The sequence below is a fragment of the Saccopteryx leptura genome, chromosome 7 (assembly GCF_036850995.1).
Source record: "Saccopteryx leptura isolate mSacLep1 chromosome 7, mSacLep1_pri_phased_curated, whole genome shotgun sequence".
Lineage (NCBI taxonomy): Eukaryota > Metazoa > Chordata > Mammalia > Chiroptera > Emballonuridae > Saccopteryx > Saccopteryx leptura.
The window spans coordinates 24,862,025-24,880,413 of record NC_089509.1 but is presented as its reverse complement, the minus strand read 5'-3'; the positions used below and the strand labels follow the sequence as shown (position 1 = coordinate 24,880,413).

Genomic DNA, 18,389 nt, shown 5'->3' with positions numbered 1-18,389 from the left:
ATATAAATAAAACAAGAGCACCAAACAAACAAAAAAATGCTCTACTAATAAGAAACAAAAATATTAGAATAGGACAAGTCTTATAACATATTTAGGAAAAACTAATTTAAGTATTTAATTTATAAGGAACTGAACTATGATTTATCCCACATAGCATTGGAGATATTTTGCTAACAAAAGCAAATACCTGCTTACAGAAGTATTAGGTTGAATCAAATTTTGCCTTCTGATGTTATTCAAGTAGTACCTAAAATAAGACTTCAGTGCAACTTTTGAAAAATAAAATAAAATTAAATTTTCACTAAATTCAAAATTTGCACAGAATTTTTTTTTTTTTTTTTTGGTATTTTTCTGAAGCTGGAAACGGGGAGAGACAGTCAGACAGACTCCAGCATGCGCCCGACCAGGATCCACCCGGCACGCCCACCTGGGGCGATGCTCTGCCCCTCCGGGGCATCGCTCTGCTGTGACCAGAGCCACTCTAGCTCCTGGGGCAGAGGCCAAGGAGCCATCCCCAGCGCCCGGGCCAACTTTGCTCCAATGGAGCCTTGGCTGCAGGAGGGGAAGAGAGAGACAGATAGGAAGGGGGGTGGAGAAGCAAATGGGCGCTTCTCCTATGTGCCCTGGCCGGGAATTGAACCCGGGTCCCCTGCACGCCAGGCCGATGCTCTACCGCTGAGCCAACCAGCCAGGGCAAAATTTGCACAGAATTAAAAGACTATAGACATGATCAATTATTTTCCAATCTGTATAATATTTTTCTTGCTGAATAAAAGATTTTTTTCCAGTAACAGTAAATACCTCAAAAGAAATTGCTAAGTGGAAATGAAGCTTATTTAAGAGTGCGCTTTTTCAACTTCAGTTTTACCTCACTGACTGCTAATTTCATGTGAGATTCTATTCTATGAAAATGAAATATTGAATCATTTGCTTTATTTTGCAATGCAAAGCAAGAATATTCTTTAATTATCCCTTAAAGTTACTTTTCCTTTCTTTTTTTTTCTTTTTTTTTTTAACTTTTTTTTTGTTCCTGAAGTTGGAAACAGGGAGGCAGTCAGACAGACTCCCACATGCACCCAACCGAGATCCACCCGGCACGCCCAGCAGGGGGATGCTCTGCCCATCTGGGGCGTTGCTCTGTTGCAACCAGAGCCATTCTAGCGCCTGAGGCAGAGGCCACAAAGCCATCCTCAGTGCCCAGGCCAACTTTGCTCCAATGGAGCCTTGGCTGTGGGAGGGGAAGAGAGAGACAGAGAGGAAGGAGAGGGGGAGGGGTGGAGAAGCACATGGGCGCTTCTCCTGTGTGCCCTGGCCAGGAATCAAACCCAGGACTCCTGCTTGCCAGGCCGACGCTCTACCACTGAGCCAACCGGCCAAGGCCAAGTTACTTTTCCTTTCTAGTCAGCTTTTGACAATGAAATGTCTTCCTTTCTTGGAAAATAAACAAATGCACTAATTGGGATGATTAACAAAGAAAGAAAATGTCTAACATTAAAAGTAAGGCCAGATATTTTTCATCTGCATCAGTCCAGACATCCTTGATTTCTTTAGCAGGCCTTAGAATCTAATCTCTAAAATGATTATGATGGGCCATCTCTTTTACCTGTAATAGTTAAAATTTTAAACAAGGATAAAGAATTCAAATGATTTTCCTCATAGCTAAACAGTTTTTTAACATCTAAAGTTTTTAAGTTTTCATTTATTTTTTTATTATATTGCCTGCATTTTGTTGGTCTGCCACTAAGTAATCCAACAGATAAATAGGTTGAAGTATTTAGACTGTAGACAGTCTGGTCTATACACCACTCCAAACTCCTCCCACCTCTATCAAGGTAATTAGTGGAGCAGGCAGCAGTGAGCTCACTTCAGGAGGAACAGACCCTTCTGAAGGCAGGCCAGGAGGCAATGAGTAAACTTGATCTTTACATTATGAACAAGTTTTCTACCCTGACCAACTGCCGCCTCTGTACTCATACCCGCTCTCCTGGGATGTGGTTGTCAGTAACATACAGTGTAATGTGGGTATATCACAAACATACCCTCCTAGATGGATGGCTCCAAATTTTGAGAAAAAATGCATGAAATTATTGGTAATGAAAGAGTTCAGCTTGTTTGTTATTATATAGGAAAAAGAAAAGATTTCCCTAGTCAAAATTGAGCCATAGATATATTCAATTAATATGATGTCAACTATGTTGAAAATGATACCAGTAAATACATGTGTGCTCACACACACATACGCACACAAGTTACTGGGAAATAAAACATAAAAAAAGATTATTTGGGCTTTAACATCAAATGATTCCCCCTATTAATTCCACTCTTTCATTTCTAGCATAAACATGAATAAATGAGATGTGATACAAAAACAATGTGCAAAAGCCAGTCTTCTTCTAATTATGTGTCCTGTGAGATTATTATGAAGAGTAATGATGAGTCATATATGCTTGAGAGATAAAAAATCAAATATTTTGTTTAAAGTACAAAACTAACAAGATTTTCTGATGAAAACAGAAAATTCTGTAATTTTATTCTATAGAAATTTTTATAGTCAAACTGTGCAAGCTTTCTCAAATTCTGTTAACTACAAATCTATACTAAAATTGTTCTAAAAGTACAATACAATGCCAAAATATAGTGACAAATGTTTTTTTATCAAAATTTCTACAGCAAATTGACATCTCTACCATACTGTGGACCAGAATCATTTTCAATTAAGTATAACACAAGGACTACTTAAAGGCAATGTGTCTAGCATGTGCCTTTAATGTGAAAAATCAGTATACTCATTCCTTCTCTGCTTTACTAGAAACTTTCTATTATTTCAAGAGGGAGGTAGAGGGATAAAGCAATAAAAGCACACACACACACACACAAAAAAACTCATCGGCACAAACAACAGTGTGCTGATTGCAGGGAGTAGGCGATACAGGAGGAGGAAGTGGGGGTACAAGGTGATGGAAGAAGACTTGACTTGAGGGGATGAACAGACAATATAGTGTGCCAAAATGTGTTGTAGAATTGAGCATCTGAAACCTGTATAATTACGTTTACCAATGTCATCCCAATAAAATTCAAGTTAGAAATTGTCTATTCTTCCTCCCAATTCCCATGACCTCTGCCAAGGAGATATGCACTATTAGAGTGTCATATATAGCAATAAACATTGGTACTCACAAGCAAACAGTTCCATTTCTATTATGAATAAGCTTTAGAAAAAATGCAATTTCTGAGTAAAATGCTGACATTTTATTTACAATTATTCCAAATTTTATTATTTATTATTTTTTATGTTAGGCAAGTATTAATCTAAATTTAATGTGGGATTTAAAAAAAATGGGACTTTTAACTTATAAAACAAATTTTCATGTAGCACCAGTTCTTTCAAAAGGAGAAGTATACTTCTGCAGATTCTGCATATCTATAACTATATGAATAAGCAGCTCATAAAAATATCTCGAATTTTGTATAACAGTGCCATAAGCATATTAATGTTTGGTTTTTGCTGGCTTTTGAAAAGTAGCTACTGAATATGTTTTCTTAAAACATGAATACAACTTCTTCCATGCATTTGCTACTGCTTTATCTACTACTGCATAATGTTTTATTCTCAGAGTAAACTTTTTAAATTGGTAAAATGTTGAATTCTTTGAAGTAAACAACAGTACACTGTGACTCCTCTACTATGGAATTGTCCATGGTAGTAAATGTCAATCACTTTTTTTTTCAAGTTGAAAGCAGCATAATTAAAAATTATAGTTATTTTTGCCCCTCTTTCTAGGTCAGACAACTTTATGGTATAACTGTGTTTGAAGACTATTTATATGCAACCATTTCTGATAACTTCAATATCATAAGGATAAACCGTTTTAATGCCACTGATATGCATTCATTTATTAAAATGGAAAAAGCTCGAGGAATCCAAATCTATCACAAAAGAACTCAACCAATAGGTGAGATGCCAGACTTCTTCATAGCCTTCATAATGGTGAATCAAATGGGGATATGGTCCTTGTGTCTTTGTATGGTGTTCAAGTGGGTGAGTCATAAATTCCAAGTCTGATTAACAAAAAGTGTACATGTCTACTTGACAAATTGGAATAGGGCTCCCTTCACAAATCTGAATGACAGATTGTTCAGTTGCTGGCAAATTATTTCTACAACCATATAATTGAAATGATAGCTAGATTTAGGCAGAGGAAGGAACTTTCAATCATCATGCAGGTAGACTAGAAACCCAGATGCTAAGATGCTAAGAAGTTTTTTGGGTATTGTTTTTGGAGACATTTCAAATTAGTTGACTTTCATGCAATATCAGTTCAGTTTTATTGCAATTGTTAGGGTCTTTTGATGTAACATCTTAATTGTTTTTAACACATGGTTATTAAAAATAATTTCTAATGAGAAGACTACAATGTTTCTAGGTATTCCTTAAAAACACAAAGTAGTGATTTTGTGTAGCATATTAGTGATGTTCATTTATGAATACAATTTAGGTTCAATGATATATAGAATAAAATACAAAAGCTGCTATCAAAATATTCATCTTTTTGGGCTTCAAATTAACACTAATTTAGACTTATCTAAACATTAACATATGTTTAGAGAAAGATAAGGAAGATAAGGAGTGTCAGGTGTGGGGGAAGTTTACATTGTGTTATTGAATAGTCAGAGGAAGTCCCATTAAGAAGATAAAGTTGAATGAAAACTTGAAATGACTGAAGGAGAAAGGCAGGTAGAGATGAGGAAGTGCAAAGACCATGTGGAAGAGCCTGTTCTGATTGTTCAAACAGCAGCAAGCAGTCTCATATGTCTGGAGCAGGGTAAACAAAAGTAAGAGAAGTGTAGCATCCACCGGGTACGAGAACAAATGTTGGAGACTTTCAGGAGTTAAGATGTTACTTTATTGGCCAGTTTAACCTGTGCAGGGGCGAACTCCCGAGATGTCCGGAGACACCTTGCCCACAAGGAGCTGCAAATGGGAGCCGCGTCTGGAGCTTACAGCCAGGCCCTTATATATCCTAAGTGAGCAAGCATAGACAGAAGCAGATGTGGCAGTTTAGCTATTGGCTAGGGAGGTCACACGCAGCATAGCAACAGGGGCCGGTATAGCAACAGGGGCCGGTTTTAGCTTAGTGGCGAATTTCAAACCTAAACTTCTGATAAGGGTCTCTGACCTTCTTTGTTCCCAGCCTCACAGGAGCCATATCAGCACTTACTGTTCCTGCAATAGTTACACTCTTTGGCAGCTCCAGTACTCCCTGAATCTAACATTCCCCCATCTCTTTTGGGCATAAATCAAACCCTTGATTCTTCATCATTGGGGAGAATGGTATAAGGCTGGGGCTCATGAGAATTTTCTACTTTAGCTGTAGCTATAAGCTAATTGGGTCTTATACACTGGCTAGTGATTAGCCTACTACGCCTCTCACAATGGTCAGCGATGAGCTCAGGGGGAGAGGGGTATTTATAGGCGAAACCTACAAGGTTACAATGTTTTCAGCACATTTGTACAATATCTTTGCAAAAGTACACAAGCACACACTGTTTTAAGATAATAAACTATTGATACTTTCCTGCAATATGGGCAGGGCTGATACACAAGGAACGTGTCCTGCCTTGTATTTTTCTTCTTTGTACTAACTTCTTACAACTTGCACAAACCTTCTGCAACTTACATAAACCTTCAACTTTTATGCACTTTCTTATCCAGAAATAACTGGCCTTCATAACAACTTGCTTTTCCCTTTTCTTTTCAAAAGTACCTTTATACTTTATACTTTCTATTATCAAAACTATACAATTCCTTTCTAGTCAAAACTCTTGATTTAAAAATCTTTAACCTTTAGTAACAATTAAGTTGACTTTCTTTTTATCCTAGTTTCCCTTTTCCTAAAGCCTGATTAAAAGAGTCCTTAGTTAGTTCCTCTAGGCATTAGCCATGCGTGGACCAGTTAACTTCTGGTTTGTGGCTGAAGCAGGGCATGCTGTCCTTCTCAGGGTCAGCTTACAAGGGTTGGCGGGGTCAGTCTTCGCTGTCCACAAAGGTGTCTCTGCTGGGACTGCAAGCTTCAGCCGGCTGCGGTGGACCCAGGCGGGTATGCCTTCTACCTTGGCAATAGTGGGGGTGCTCAGGATCATGGTGTGTGGACCCGTCTACGTGGGAGTCGGTCCTTGGGTGGTGTACTTCTAGAAGTGCCTCTTGGACAGTCTTTGAACAGTTTGCTGAGTAACCTGTAAAACCTTCTTATGTCCTACTTTCTACAGCACAGACATATCCCTTGATGGGGCCGGGAAGCCTGGCAGGCTTTCAGTTCAATGACCTTTCTTTCTACTCTGAAGCAGGGCCTGCAAGGACTTGAGGAAATTATGATTAGAAATCTCTAGTTCCCCTCTGGTCAATCGAGGTACAAGGGGCATAGGTTGCCCAAGTAAGATTTCATAAGGGGTCTATTTATTGAGATAGGGGGTACATCTGGTTCTAAAAAGGGCGAAAGGGAGGAGGAGCTCAACCTAGTTTTCGCCGGTCTCCCCTCTCAGCTTAATTATAGTTTCCTTCAGAATCCTGTTCATTCTTTCTACCTGTGCTGAACTTTGAGGCCTATAAATGCAATGCAATTTCTAATTAATACCTAACTTCGTGGCTAATTCTTGAGATATCCTGGATATGAATGCAGGTCCATTGTCTGATCCTAGGGCTAGGGGAATGCCATGTCTAGGTATAATTTCCCTTAATAAGACTTTGCAGACTGTGGAAGCAGCCTCTCCTCACGTGGGGAATGCTTCCACCTATCCTGAGGTGTCTAATAATACTAGTAGATACTATTTCCCACAGTTCTCCCGGAGCTTTCCCCCAATACCTCATAAAGGGGGGTAGCTTCTTATTCTGTGCATTTACTCTGGCACAGATGCTGCACCTCGAGACAATGGAGTGGACAATATCTCTGATGTTGGGCCCTACATAATACTTCCTAATAAGTTGTTCTAGCTTGTTTTGTCCTAGATGGGTACTAGTATGAATACTTCCTACTATTTCTCTTACTATTCCCTGGGGTAAATAGAGCCGGGAGTCTGGAAGCTCTATCTCTCCCTGCTGATTTTTCTTCCCTTTCAACTGCATCCCTTCCTGCTCTTCTTCTGGGGAATAACTAGGATCCGGAGGTAGCGTTGGCTTAGGCAGCAATGGCAGAAGGCTTTCTTGTGGCCTAGTGGCTGCCCCTCTCTGGTGTCCTTTGCAGTGGATGATTGCAACTTTGGTAGGTAGCCAAATGGCGTTTAGGAGGGCAAGAATTTCATTGCGATTTTTAATGTCTTTCCCCCTGCTGTCCGTAAGCCTCTCTCCTTGTATATGGCTCCATGGACATGGGCAGTGGCGAATGCATACCGGCTGTCAGTATAGATGTTGGCAACTTTTCCCTCTGCTATCTGTAAGGCTTGGGTTAGTCCTATTAGCTCTGCCCTTTGTGCAGATGTTCCTGCGGGCAGTGCTTTCTGCCACAGGACCTTATTTTCCATGGCCACTGCTGCCCCTGCATGTTGCTGTCCATCCTTAATAAAACTGCTCCTGTCAGTAAAGAGGGTCAGGTCTGCCTTCCCATATACTTGATCCTTAATTCCGGGCAGGAGCCAGTCACTGTGTCAAGGATTTGTTTGCAACTGTGGACCAAAGTGGAGTCGCTGGGTTCAGGGCAGCAGTTTTGAGGAACTGAACAGATGGAGGGTTCAGCAGCTGAGCCTGATACTGCATTAGCCGCACATTAGATAGCCACCTGTCAGGAGGTGCTCGCAGCACTTGCTCTACATAGTGCTCCTCAATGACTTTGATGTCCTGCCCTAAAGTTAATTTACTAGCCTCCTTGACTAGTATGGAGGTGGCAGCAAGTGCCCTCAGACATGTTGGCCATCCCGAGGCTCCAGGATCAAGTCTCTTGGACAGATAGGCAACAGGCCTCTTCTACAGCCCAAGTTCCTGGCTCAGTACTCCTAAGGCTACCCCTCCCTTTTCTTCTATAAATAGCTGAAAGGGTTTGGCCAGATCTGACAGGGCCAAAGCCGGGGCAGCCGCCAGGGCCTCTTTCAGCGCTTGGAACGCTTGCTTCTTCTTATCTGCCCATGTGAACTGCTCTTCCTTACCCCTGGTCAGTTCATGCAGGGGTTCAGCTAGTTCTGCAAAGCCTAATATCCACAATTGGCAGTAATCTACTGCACCCAGGAATTCTCGTACCTGTCTCTTGTTAGTAGGCTCGGGGATCTGCAAGACCATCTGAATTCACTGGCTGGATAATGTCCTTTGCCCTCCCTGTAAGTTATAACCCAAATAACTTACAGTTTGCGTCACAATCTCGGCCTTCTTGGCGGAGACTCGATACTCCACTCGCCCGAGATCTTGTAGCAGGTCCAAGGTAGCTTCCTCACACTCTCCTTTATCCTTGGCAGCTATGAGGATGTCATCCACATACTGGAGCAGTACAATTGACGGATGGGAGAAGCGGAAAGCCTGCAGATCTTTGCTGAGGGCTTCATTAAAAATGGTGGGGGAATTCTTAAACCCTTGTGGTAGTCTGGTCCAAGTGAACTGCCCCACCAGTCTATTATCTGGGTCATTCTATTCAAAGGCAAAGATCCCTTGGCTCTGAGGTGCCAGGGGAATACAAAAGAAGGCATCCTTTAAATCCAGGGCAGAATAATAGGTATGAGTTGGAGGCAATGAGCTCAGTAAGGTATATGGGTTGGGCACCGTGGGATGAATAGTCTCTACCTGTGCATTCACCTCCCGCAAGTCCTGGACCGGACGATAGTCTTGGCTCCCCGGTTTCTGGACAGGAAGCAGCGGGGTGTTCCAGTCTGATTGGCACCTTCGAAGGATGCCTGCCTCCAGCAGGCATTGCAAGTGCCGGGTGATTCCCTGTTTAGCTCGGGCTGGGACCGGGTACTGCCTGATCTTAACCGGTCTAGCAGTGCTAAGCAGTTGCACCAGGACAGGCGGTTGGTGAGCAGCCAAACCTGGGGGGTTGGTTTCCACCCAAACCTCAGGTACCCAGGCATGCAGGGCTTCTGGAACCCTTTCCTCAGCCTTCTTACCTTCTAGGATGGTGGCAAGTAAGTGTTCTTCAGACAGTAGGACAATTACTTCTATGCTGACCTCTGCCTCTTTGTTCCCCATAGGGCTTTCCCCCTGTCGGAAGGTTATGGTGGCCTGAAGTTTCTGCAATAAGTCCCTTCCAAGCAGTGGGTAAGGGCAGTCTGGAATGACTAGGAAAGAATGGGTGATGGTGCCTCGACCTAAGTCAGTAATTCTTGTGGTGGCCCATGGGTAGGCTTCTGCTTTGTCCATTGCCCCTCTTATCTTAGTAGTTGTCTTCTGCATCTGGCCCTGTGGTTTCTTTAGGACTGAGTAGGTGGCTCCCATGTCGACTAGGAAGTCTATTAGTTTTCCTTCAACTGTTAAGGTGACCATAGGCTCCTGGGAGCTGGCGGAAATGGAGCCCTGGCCCCATCAGTCTAAGGTTTGGAGCAAGACCTCTGGGCCCTGTCTTGGCCCTTGGCTGTTGGTCTTTAACCTTGGACACTCTCTTTACAATAGGCACATTGATCTTTTGCTATTTGCCGTCCCTGGCCCTTTTGCTGTCCCCCTTTCCCTTTGGAAGGAGGTTTCTGGGCAGTGGCTGCAATCAGAATTTTGGCAATTTCCTTCGCCCTGCCAACCTTTGGATCATCCCTATTGACATACATCTTCTGGGATATCTCTAATAGCTTGCTTCTATTCTCTCCCTCGAACCCCTCAATCTTCTGAAGCTTTTCCCTAATATCTGAAGCTGCCTGAGTCACAAAGGCTATATTTACTAGTCTCCTGTTCTCTTCTGCCTCAGGATCTAGAAGGGTATATACTCTATAAGCCCCTATGAGTCTCTCTAGAAAGGCTGCTGGGGATTCCTCTCTTCCCTGGATGACTTCACTTACTTTACTAAAGTTGGTTGACTTTCTAGCTGCTGCCTTGAGCCCCCTCAACAGAGCCCGGCGATACTGGAGGAGTGCGTCCCTTCCCCCAGCGGTATTAGGGTTCCAGGTAGGAGGTTGAGACGGGAGAACATCTTCTATTTCCCTTCTTCCCTCCTAAGTTTCCCTTTCTTCTCCTAAGTTTCCCTTTCTTCTCCTAATACCGCCTTAGCAGCTTCTCTCATTATTCTGTCCCTTTCTTCAGAAGTGAAGAGGGTTTGTAAAATCTGCTGATAATCGTCCCATGTGGGCTGATGGGTCCTAAAAAATGGTCTCAAGGAGAGATATTAGTCCCTGAGGTTTCTCGGAAAATGGGGGATTCTGATGTTTCCAATTGTATAAATCACTAGTGGAAAAAGGCACATAGATGAGGCGAGGAGGTGCCCGTGGGCCAGCATCTGGTGCCAGCGGTGCCTCCCAGAGAGGCAAAATAGCTGTGCCTCCTGGAGGAGGAGGCAAAATGGCTGTATCTACCCACACATCCATATACAGGTATTGGTCTGGGTGGGGAGCCCTATAGACCGTGGCTCTGACAGCAAACAAAATTGGAAGGTCAAAAGTGCCCTCTGTGGGCCGTCCTACATTAAATGCAAGCTATTCCAGCTGGCTCAAGGTCGGGAGGAAACCTGGACTTGGCTGTGGACCTCCGTACCCCTGAGCCCTCTTCTGGAAATCAGAAAAATTCTTCAACAGGCACTCGAGCAGGGATCCTGGCACAGAATCCTGTTGTCCCATCCTAGATGACTCAGGAATAATGAGAAAGGGTAGGATACAGGCAACACACACTATTAATACAAGGAACACACTTGTCTCTCTCACACTCAACTCAGTCATTTGAGCTCAGACAAAACGCAGCACAGCGCAAAACAGATTCTAATGTGACCGGTCACTCTCAAAGTTAACTCCTAGAGTTAACAATTCCTTTCAGAAAACGGCGTCCCGTTCTGAAAGCCCTGGGTAGGTTACCAGCGGCGTCCCACCTACTACCTCAGGTTTATATGCTCCGGAGCCCAAAACCAAACCAAATGAGGATCCTCTGTGAATACTTACTCAGCTCGAGCTGTCCTTCCGGTCTCCAACCCAAAACTCCGCCAAGGGAGAATCCCGGGCGAGCCCCCAAAATGTAGCATCCACCGGGTACGAGAACAAATGTCGGAGACTTTCAGGAGTTAAGATGTTACTTTATTGGCCAGTTTAACCTGTGCAGGGGCGAACTCCCGAGATGTCCGGAGACACCTTGCCCACAAGGAGCTGCAAATGGGAGCCGCGTCTGGAGCTTACAGCCAGGCCCTTATATATCCTAAGTGAGCAAGCATAGACAGAAGCAGATGTGGCAGTTTAGCTATTGGCTAGGGAGGTCACACGCAGCATAGCAACAGGGGCCGGTATAGCAACAGGGGCCGGTTTTAGCTTAGTGGCGAATTTCAAACCTAAACTTCTGATAAGGGTCTCTGACCTTCTTTGTTCCCAGCCTCACAGGAGCCATATCAGCACTTACTGTTCCTGCAATAGTTACACTCTTTGGCAGCTCCAGTACTCCCTGAATCTAACAAGAAACAGGAAATGAAATTGGAGAAATGAAAAGAAACGTAATAATTAGGGCCTTGTAGACCCTCTTTGTGACAGTTTCACACACACACACACATTACAATTAATTTTATAATAGGGTACTCAAAATGACATCAGATTCAAAATTGAAAAAAAAAGTCTTAGCATTTTTCAGTAAAGATAATCACTGAATCACCTTTAGTCTAGGTTAGACACCCATATAATGAACTATTATAAAAACATTATTTTTTGCTTAACTACCAAAACTAAGATATTTTTACAGTAGTACCTTTTATGTTTGAAAGAAATGTATGTTTTAAAAGTGTACAAACATGCACTAAAAATATTGCTTTTATTTTGTTTACATGTAAGTGCTTCAAATTAATAGAAAAGCATAGTATCTTTCAAAATTGTTTTTTAAATGTAGTCATAGGAGGATTTTTGCAAATCTCTGCCTGTCTTCTATGGGGTTTAAACTCTTTCTAACTGATTCTGGTACTAAATAGTTTGTATTTAGTTGTTTTCTTGTTTGGTTGGTTGGGTTTTGTTTTGTTTTTTTTGATAGGATTCTTCTTCCAGTACTGTAAAAAAAAAGTTCCACATACTGAAGTACATAATTAGCTTGTCTTTGGAGAATTTCAAGTGTAATGTTTTTTTATTTGTTGTAGTCAGAAGCCATGCATGTGAAGTGGATCCGTATGGAATGCCAGGGGGATGTTCACACATCTGTCTGCTCAGCAGCAGTTACAAAACACGGACCTGTCGCTGCAGGACTGGCTTCAACTTGGGAAGTGATGGCAGGTCATGCAAAAGTATGTTTTCAAAATCAAACATTTCGCCAGCAGGAATAAGGTTTGGAATAAGGTTTTTAGTATTAATTAGCATCATCAACATCAGCAATAACGAGAGATTTCAGCAGGTGAAGTCTGCCTGCAATATGTAGTCATCACTGTTCTCAAAATCAGTATTAGTGGCTATGTGTGTGCTGTGTGTGACAAGGAATGAGAAAACTGGGCTCTAGAGTGACTAAATTCATGGATCTTCAGTAAATATACTTTATAAAAGTTTTTTAGGAAGAACTTTCATTTATTTATTTATTTATTTATTTATTTATTTATTTATTTATATTTTTCTGAAGTTGGAAACTGGGAGGCAGTCAGACAGAATCCCGCATGCACCTGACCGGGATCCACCTGACATGCCCACCAGGGGGCGGTGCTCTGCCCATCTGGGGCATTGCTCTGTTGCAACCAGAGCCATTCTAGCACGTGAGGCAGAGGCCATAGAGCCATCCTCAGCGCCCGGGCCAACTTTGCTCCAATGGAGCCTTGGCTGCGGGAGGGGAAGAGAGAGACAGAGAGGAAGGAGAGGGGGAGGGGTGGAGAAGCAGATGGGCGCTTCTCCTGTGTGCCCTGGCCGGGAATTGAACCTGGGACTCCTGCACGCCAGGCTGACACTCTACCACTGAGCCAATCGGCCAGGGCCTCCTTTATTCCTTTATTAAAGAATGTTTTTGTTCTAATGAGCTCATATCATTGGTTGACCAGATTTTCTCTTATCCAAAGCAAGATGCTTCTCCTAGTAATAAGTGTGTTGTTTAGTCCCACACAAATTTACATGAAGTTATTCTTCACCTTATCCAGTATCATTGGGGAGTGGAATTCATTTTATTATTTAATGTTCCAGGTAAATGGAGCTTTGCTAATTAATGATTTTAACAATTTTATTTAAAACTTCAAATAGATATATTTTTGTTTTATTCTTAAATATGCTAGAGTAATTTAATTGTTATTTACTGAAATAGCCAACACATTTTTTATAAATAACTTTTGTAAGTCTAAATTTTTGCACAAAAATTAGTTAAGGTTTTTACTTGGGAGATCTTGGCAATCCCATATAGTAGAATGGCCCTTTTAAAAATGGTGTCCATTGGGGATGGTTGCTCTATAAATGTGCCCAAATACTATAATTTTTGAAGCTATGATGGCCGCCTTTTACAATGTCCATTTCGTCTTTATTTTGTCCCAGCAGTGGGTTCTTATTTCTGCCAGTTCTCTTCCTTTGGTCACTGTCCTGCTATCTCTTTCTGGTCATGTGCTTACTGAGGACTCTGAAATGAGACCACTAAAGTTGTTATAATTTTTAGTCTAAACAGTTAGAATTAATGATATAAATACTTTAGATCAAGAACCAAGAGGTTCAACTGTAATAAATTATATGCATTTTAGTATTTTGTTTTTATTTCTAACTTCATATTAAATGCTAGGAACATATAGCAGATCTCATGTTCCTGAGATCCTCTGGATAAGTGAGGATACTGGGTCAAAATTCATAAGATAGAAATTTTGCAGGCATGTTTGTTTTTGTATGTAGGTAATGTTTGCATAGCCAGACTTTAAACTGTCCTGGGTACCACTTGAGAAGTGATGGCATATCATGGAAAAATATCAACATATACATTTATATATGCATACACATATATGTACAAATATTTACACATGTCAGAACAAAGCATAAGATCTGAGTTGCATAAGCTTTAGTCGGCCCTTATGTAGTGTCAATCAGGGTACATTTATGAAAACAGAAACAATTTTAGGTGTTTTAAACAGAAAAGGGCAAATGCAAAAGGGTGCTCACAAAATTATTGATTGAAAAGCTTGAAGCAGCGAATGTGTCTTCAGAACATCCCTCAAAACTCTCATCAAACTAACCTGGCTTAAAGCTGGGACATCTGCCAAAATCAGAAGGTAAGAAATCAGGAAGCCACTGATGGCAATGTTAACTTCAAAAAACATAGCTTGTATCTGAGATCCAGGGATTAGGAAGCTTGCACCTTGCACCACAACTAGTAGCTCCAAAAACATGTAGCAACTGAGAGTACCCTACAAGCAAATAAAATATAACAATACAAATCAAACAAGAACCCTGTCCTTGCCTCTGATATACACAAAGGAATAATAATATCAATGTAGAGAAACTCCTTTTCCCCATTCTGTGCACACCAGCAGAAGCAGAAAAAATGGCCTTATTTCCATATTTCAAACTCGAGTTATTATGTCTGATTTTAGGTACTTAACTCAAAACCAGAACCATGTATATATTAATCTCTAAGATACATAATTTTTAGTTTTAAGGTATATATAATTCAAGAAAACACATTAATAAAAACTTTAAAATAGGTATTGAATGACAAAAAAAGTGATTAAAGAAAAAAAAATAGGGAACTTATTTAAAATAGACATACACACATACACACATACATTAAACAAATGAAATACCAGGTTTTCCAATTACCAGTTAAAATAGATATTAAAGATAAATGCAAAAATAAATGTTAACAAGAATGGGTACAGTTAAACTAGTTCTTATGTATTGGTAATAGAATTGGATATTGTTAAAACTTTTGTAAAGTTATATATATAACAATTATAAAGCCAGAAATACATACAAAAGACAAAAAGCTGATCTATCTTTTACCTAGTTATCCCACTTTTGACTGAAGACATTCATTGTTATCGTACTTATAATAATAATAAAAACTCAGAAACAATCTAAATGTCTAACAATAGGTAAGTAGCTAACTACCATTGTCCGTCACCACTGAGGTTCTGCACGTGGGCTCATCATTGCAGGGTCACTGGCTTTAGTAGGGAAGTAATCCACATGACCCCAAAGCTCGCTGGCATGAAAGCCCAAGGTCACTGGCTTAAGCAAGGGGACACTGGTACAAACACAGTCAAAGCTATGGTCCCTCACCATGTTGTGGTTCACTTTTCACGGTCTCACTGTATTGCAGGTTTTTAAATTGTATATTTCTAATTTTGTATTGCAGATTTTTCGCTATATCGTGAGATTTATTGGTATATAGATAATTTTATATATTTAGTATTTCAATTATTTTTGCAGTAAAATAAGCAAAATAAGTATGAGAAAGGTTAGTAACAGTGTGGGAAAGGTTTATAAGAGTGTGAGGAGGGTTTATAAAGCCTTAAAATATATATATATTATATTAATATATATATTAATATAATATATATATATTAAAATAAATATAAGGTTGCTACTTTGCGGGTTTTGCCTGAAGGAGGTTCTGGAACCTGACCCCCGCGATAGACGCGGCACCACTGTATATTCTATTGCCTCTTTCATAGAGAACATGATGTTGCCATTGAAAAGAATGTTTTGAACACTTTTTATTGAAACAAAAAATATTATTTTATTAAATTAGGCACTAAAAGCCTGAGCTTTGGTGGCACAGTGGATAAAATGTTGACCCAGATACTTACCTGGAAGGGGAGATACCATGATCACGAAGGTGGTTTTCCCAGGGCGAGGCTTACTCATTGCACTCCGAGTGTGCTGACCCCTGCGATTTCCCCAAATGTGAGAAACTCGACTGCATAATTTGTGGTAGTGGGGGACTGCGTTCGTGCTCTCCCCTGATTAAAAAAAAAAAAAAATGTTGACCCAGAATGCTGAGGTCACTGTTTTGAAGTCCTGAGGTTGCTGGTTCTGCACGTGGGCTCATCAGTGCAGGGTCACTGGCTTTAGTGGGAAAGTAGTCCACATGACCCCAAAGCTCGCTGGCATGAGAGCTCAAGGTCACTGGTATGAACACAGTCAAAGCCCTGCTGGCAGGAATCTCAGTGTACAACTAGAGTGAAAGTACACTCTCTCTCCCTTCCTGTCTCTCTCTTTCTCTCAAAATAGATTAAAAAAAAATTAGAATAAAATAAAATAAAATTAGGTACTAAAATACATATGTACTATATCTGTATTTTATTTAAAAAGGTATGCAGCCCTGGCAGGCTTGCTCAGTGGTAGAGCATTGGCCTGGTGTGTGGAAGCCCTGGATTTGATTTCTGACCATGGAACACAGGAGAAGCACCCATCTGCTTCTCCACCTTTCCCCCTCTCTGTTCACTCTATCTTTCTCTTCCCCTCCTGCACCTTTGGAGCAAAGGTGGCCCAGGCACTAAGGATGGCTCCATGGCCTCTGCCTCAAGCACTAGAATGGCTTCAGTTGCAGCAGAGCAATGCCTCAGATGGGCAGAGCATCGCCCCCCTGTGGGCTTGCTGGGTGGATCCCATTTGGACACATATAGGATTTTGTCTCTCTGCCTACCCACTTCTTACTTCAGGAAAATACAAAAAAAAAAAAAAAGAGAGAGAGAGAAAAAGAAAGTATGCATATAAAGTTGGTAGAAAATACTCAAGAATGTTAATTTTCAAATTAATATGTACTATTTTATTTTAAATAATACTATACATTATTTTAAAAATATTTGGACACTGAGAGGCTATGAGGACAATAAGGAACAGGAGTGTAAATATTTTTTACCCAGTAATTTTATTTCTGGAAATGTAAGAGATCATCTAAAAATGTATTAAATAGTAGGTTGAAGAAATTCTTATCTCTGTATTATTATAATGATAAAAGAATAAAACCAACTGGGGAATGGTTTGGCAAATTATTGTGTATCACACTAATCACTTTGAAAGAATGTAAGGCTTAAAATAAAGAATCACATAGAACATAATTTTGATACTAAGATATAATAATAAAAGTAGAATATAAAAATAGAGTGCCCTCTTCTATATAAGTAATTGTCCATTCAAAAATCAGCTAGGTAAATTAAATTTGAAATAGTCACACAGAAAGGAATGCAATATAACAGTGAAAATAAACAATGATGACAACAAGTATAATATTAAGAATGCATTAAGAATAATATTAATTCACAGGAAAATTTACATATAGAATTTAAACATGTGTAGTTAAACCACTACTCTTGGGAAATACATACCACATATTTCTAAAACTTTAAAAAAATCCATGATAAACTGAATAATCAGGGTATCAGTGTCTCTGGGATGGAATAGGGGCATGTGCATGCCTTCCTATATTTGGAAATATTCTTAGGGTCTGTGCTAAGTACATGAAACTTGTTTTATTTTTATTCTATATATATTAAGAAGTTACAAAATTTGTTCACATACATTTAACATTCAATAATACTAATTTAAAAATAGAAAGAAAATAGAATGATAATATAATTTGTATTGAAGGTGATGTGTTTGAGTTATTAGTTTTTTTTTTCAAACTTTCTATGATGAAGATATTTTACTAAAAGTCACGTGGTATCATTATTGCAATATAATTGAGTCATTTGTATCTTCACTTTTTAAAAATAAAACAATATATGTTTTCTTTCATATAAAGTAATGCCTTCAAAATTATGTAGACTAAATTAAGTATAGTATGACCCTGCAATTGGAGAACTTGCATGTATACTTATAAAAGTCTGAAGGAGTCCGTTCACTCTGTAGAGAAAGATAACTTGATTTTGGCCTTTTAACCCAAGTGACAGTTTTGCTTCGGGCTTTTGTTATTGTTTTCTTTTGTTTTTTGATAATGGTGTTGTACATCAGAGTTACTGGCATTAACTTCTAACATTCTAATTAAGATGTGAAGAAAAAAGTGAGGCTATAATGACATTTGATTTCATTTATTAAAAATAATAGATCACATCATTAGATAACTTTAATCTATTCACATGAAAGTATGTCATAATATGTAATTCTTTTGTCTCTGACAATCAGTAGATACAAACTCTGAAAGAGAGAGCGTTTATATATTCTAAAGTTTTAGCATTGTCAAACATAAAGAATTCTACAGTTGCTATCTATAAAACGTGTTAGATATGTTGTAATGAGTTGTAAAATTAAATGTGCTGGATGTTTTGATAAATGTCCACTTTACAGTTACAAGTTTTCCAATGATCTTTCATATTTTTTGCTATACTGACAGTTACAGACAAAAGAATAATTAACTAAATAGAACC

At 39.9% G+C, this 18,389-nt stretch overlaps 1 protein-coding gene and 1 non-coding gene across 2 annotated transcripts in view; both read left to right on the top strand.

The window, feature by feature from the left end:
- Positions 1–18,389, top strand: part of LRP1B (LDL receptor related protein 1B) — a 2,108,848-nt gene that overhangs the window by 1,158,151 nt on the left and 932,308 nt on the right. The window contains exons 9-10 of the mRNA XM_066345498.1: positions 3,782–3,953; positions 12,213–12,356. Of these exons, the coding sequence (XP_066201595.1) occupies positions 3,782–3,953; positions 12,213–12,356 (316 nt within the window). The remainder of the gene's footprint in view (positions 1–3,781; positions 3,954–12,212; positions 12,357–18,389) is intronic.
- LOC136379293 (U1 spliceosomal RNA) lies at positions 15,823–15,986 on the top strand. The gene has a single exon (XR_010746767.1). It is a non-coding gene; the product is annotated as a U1 spliceosomal RNA (small nuclear RNA).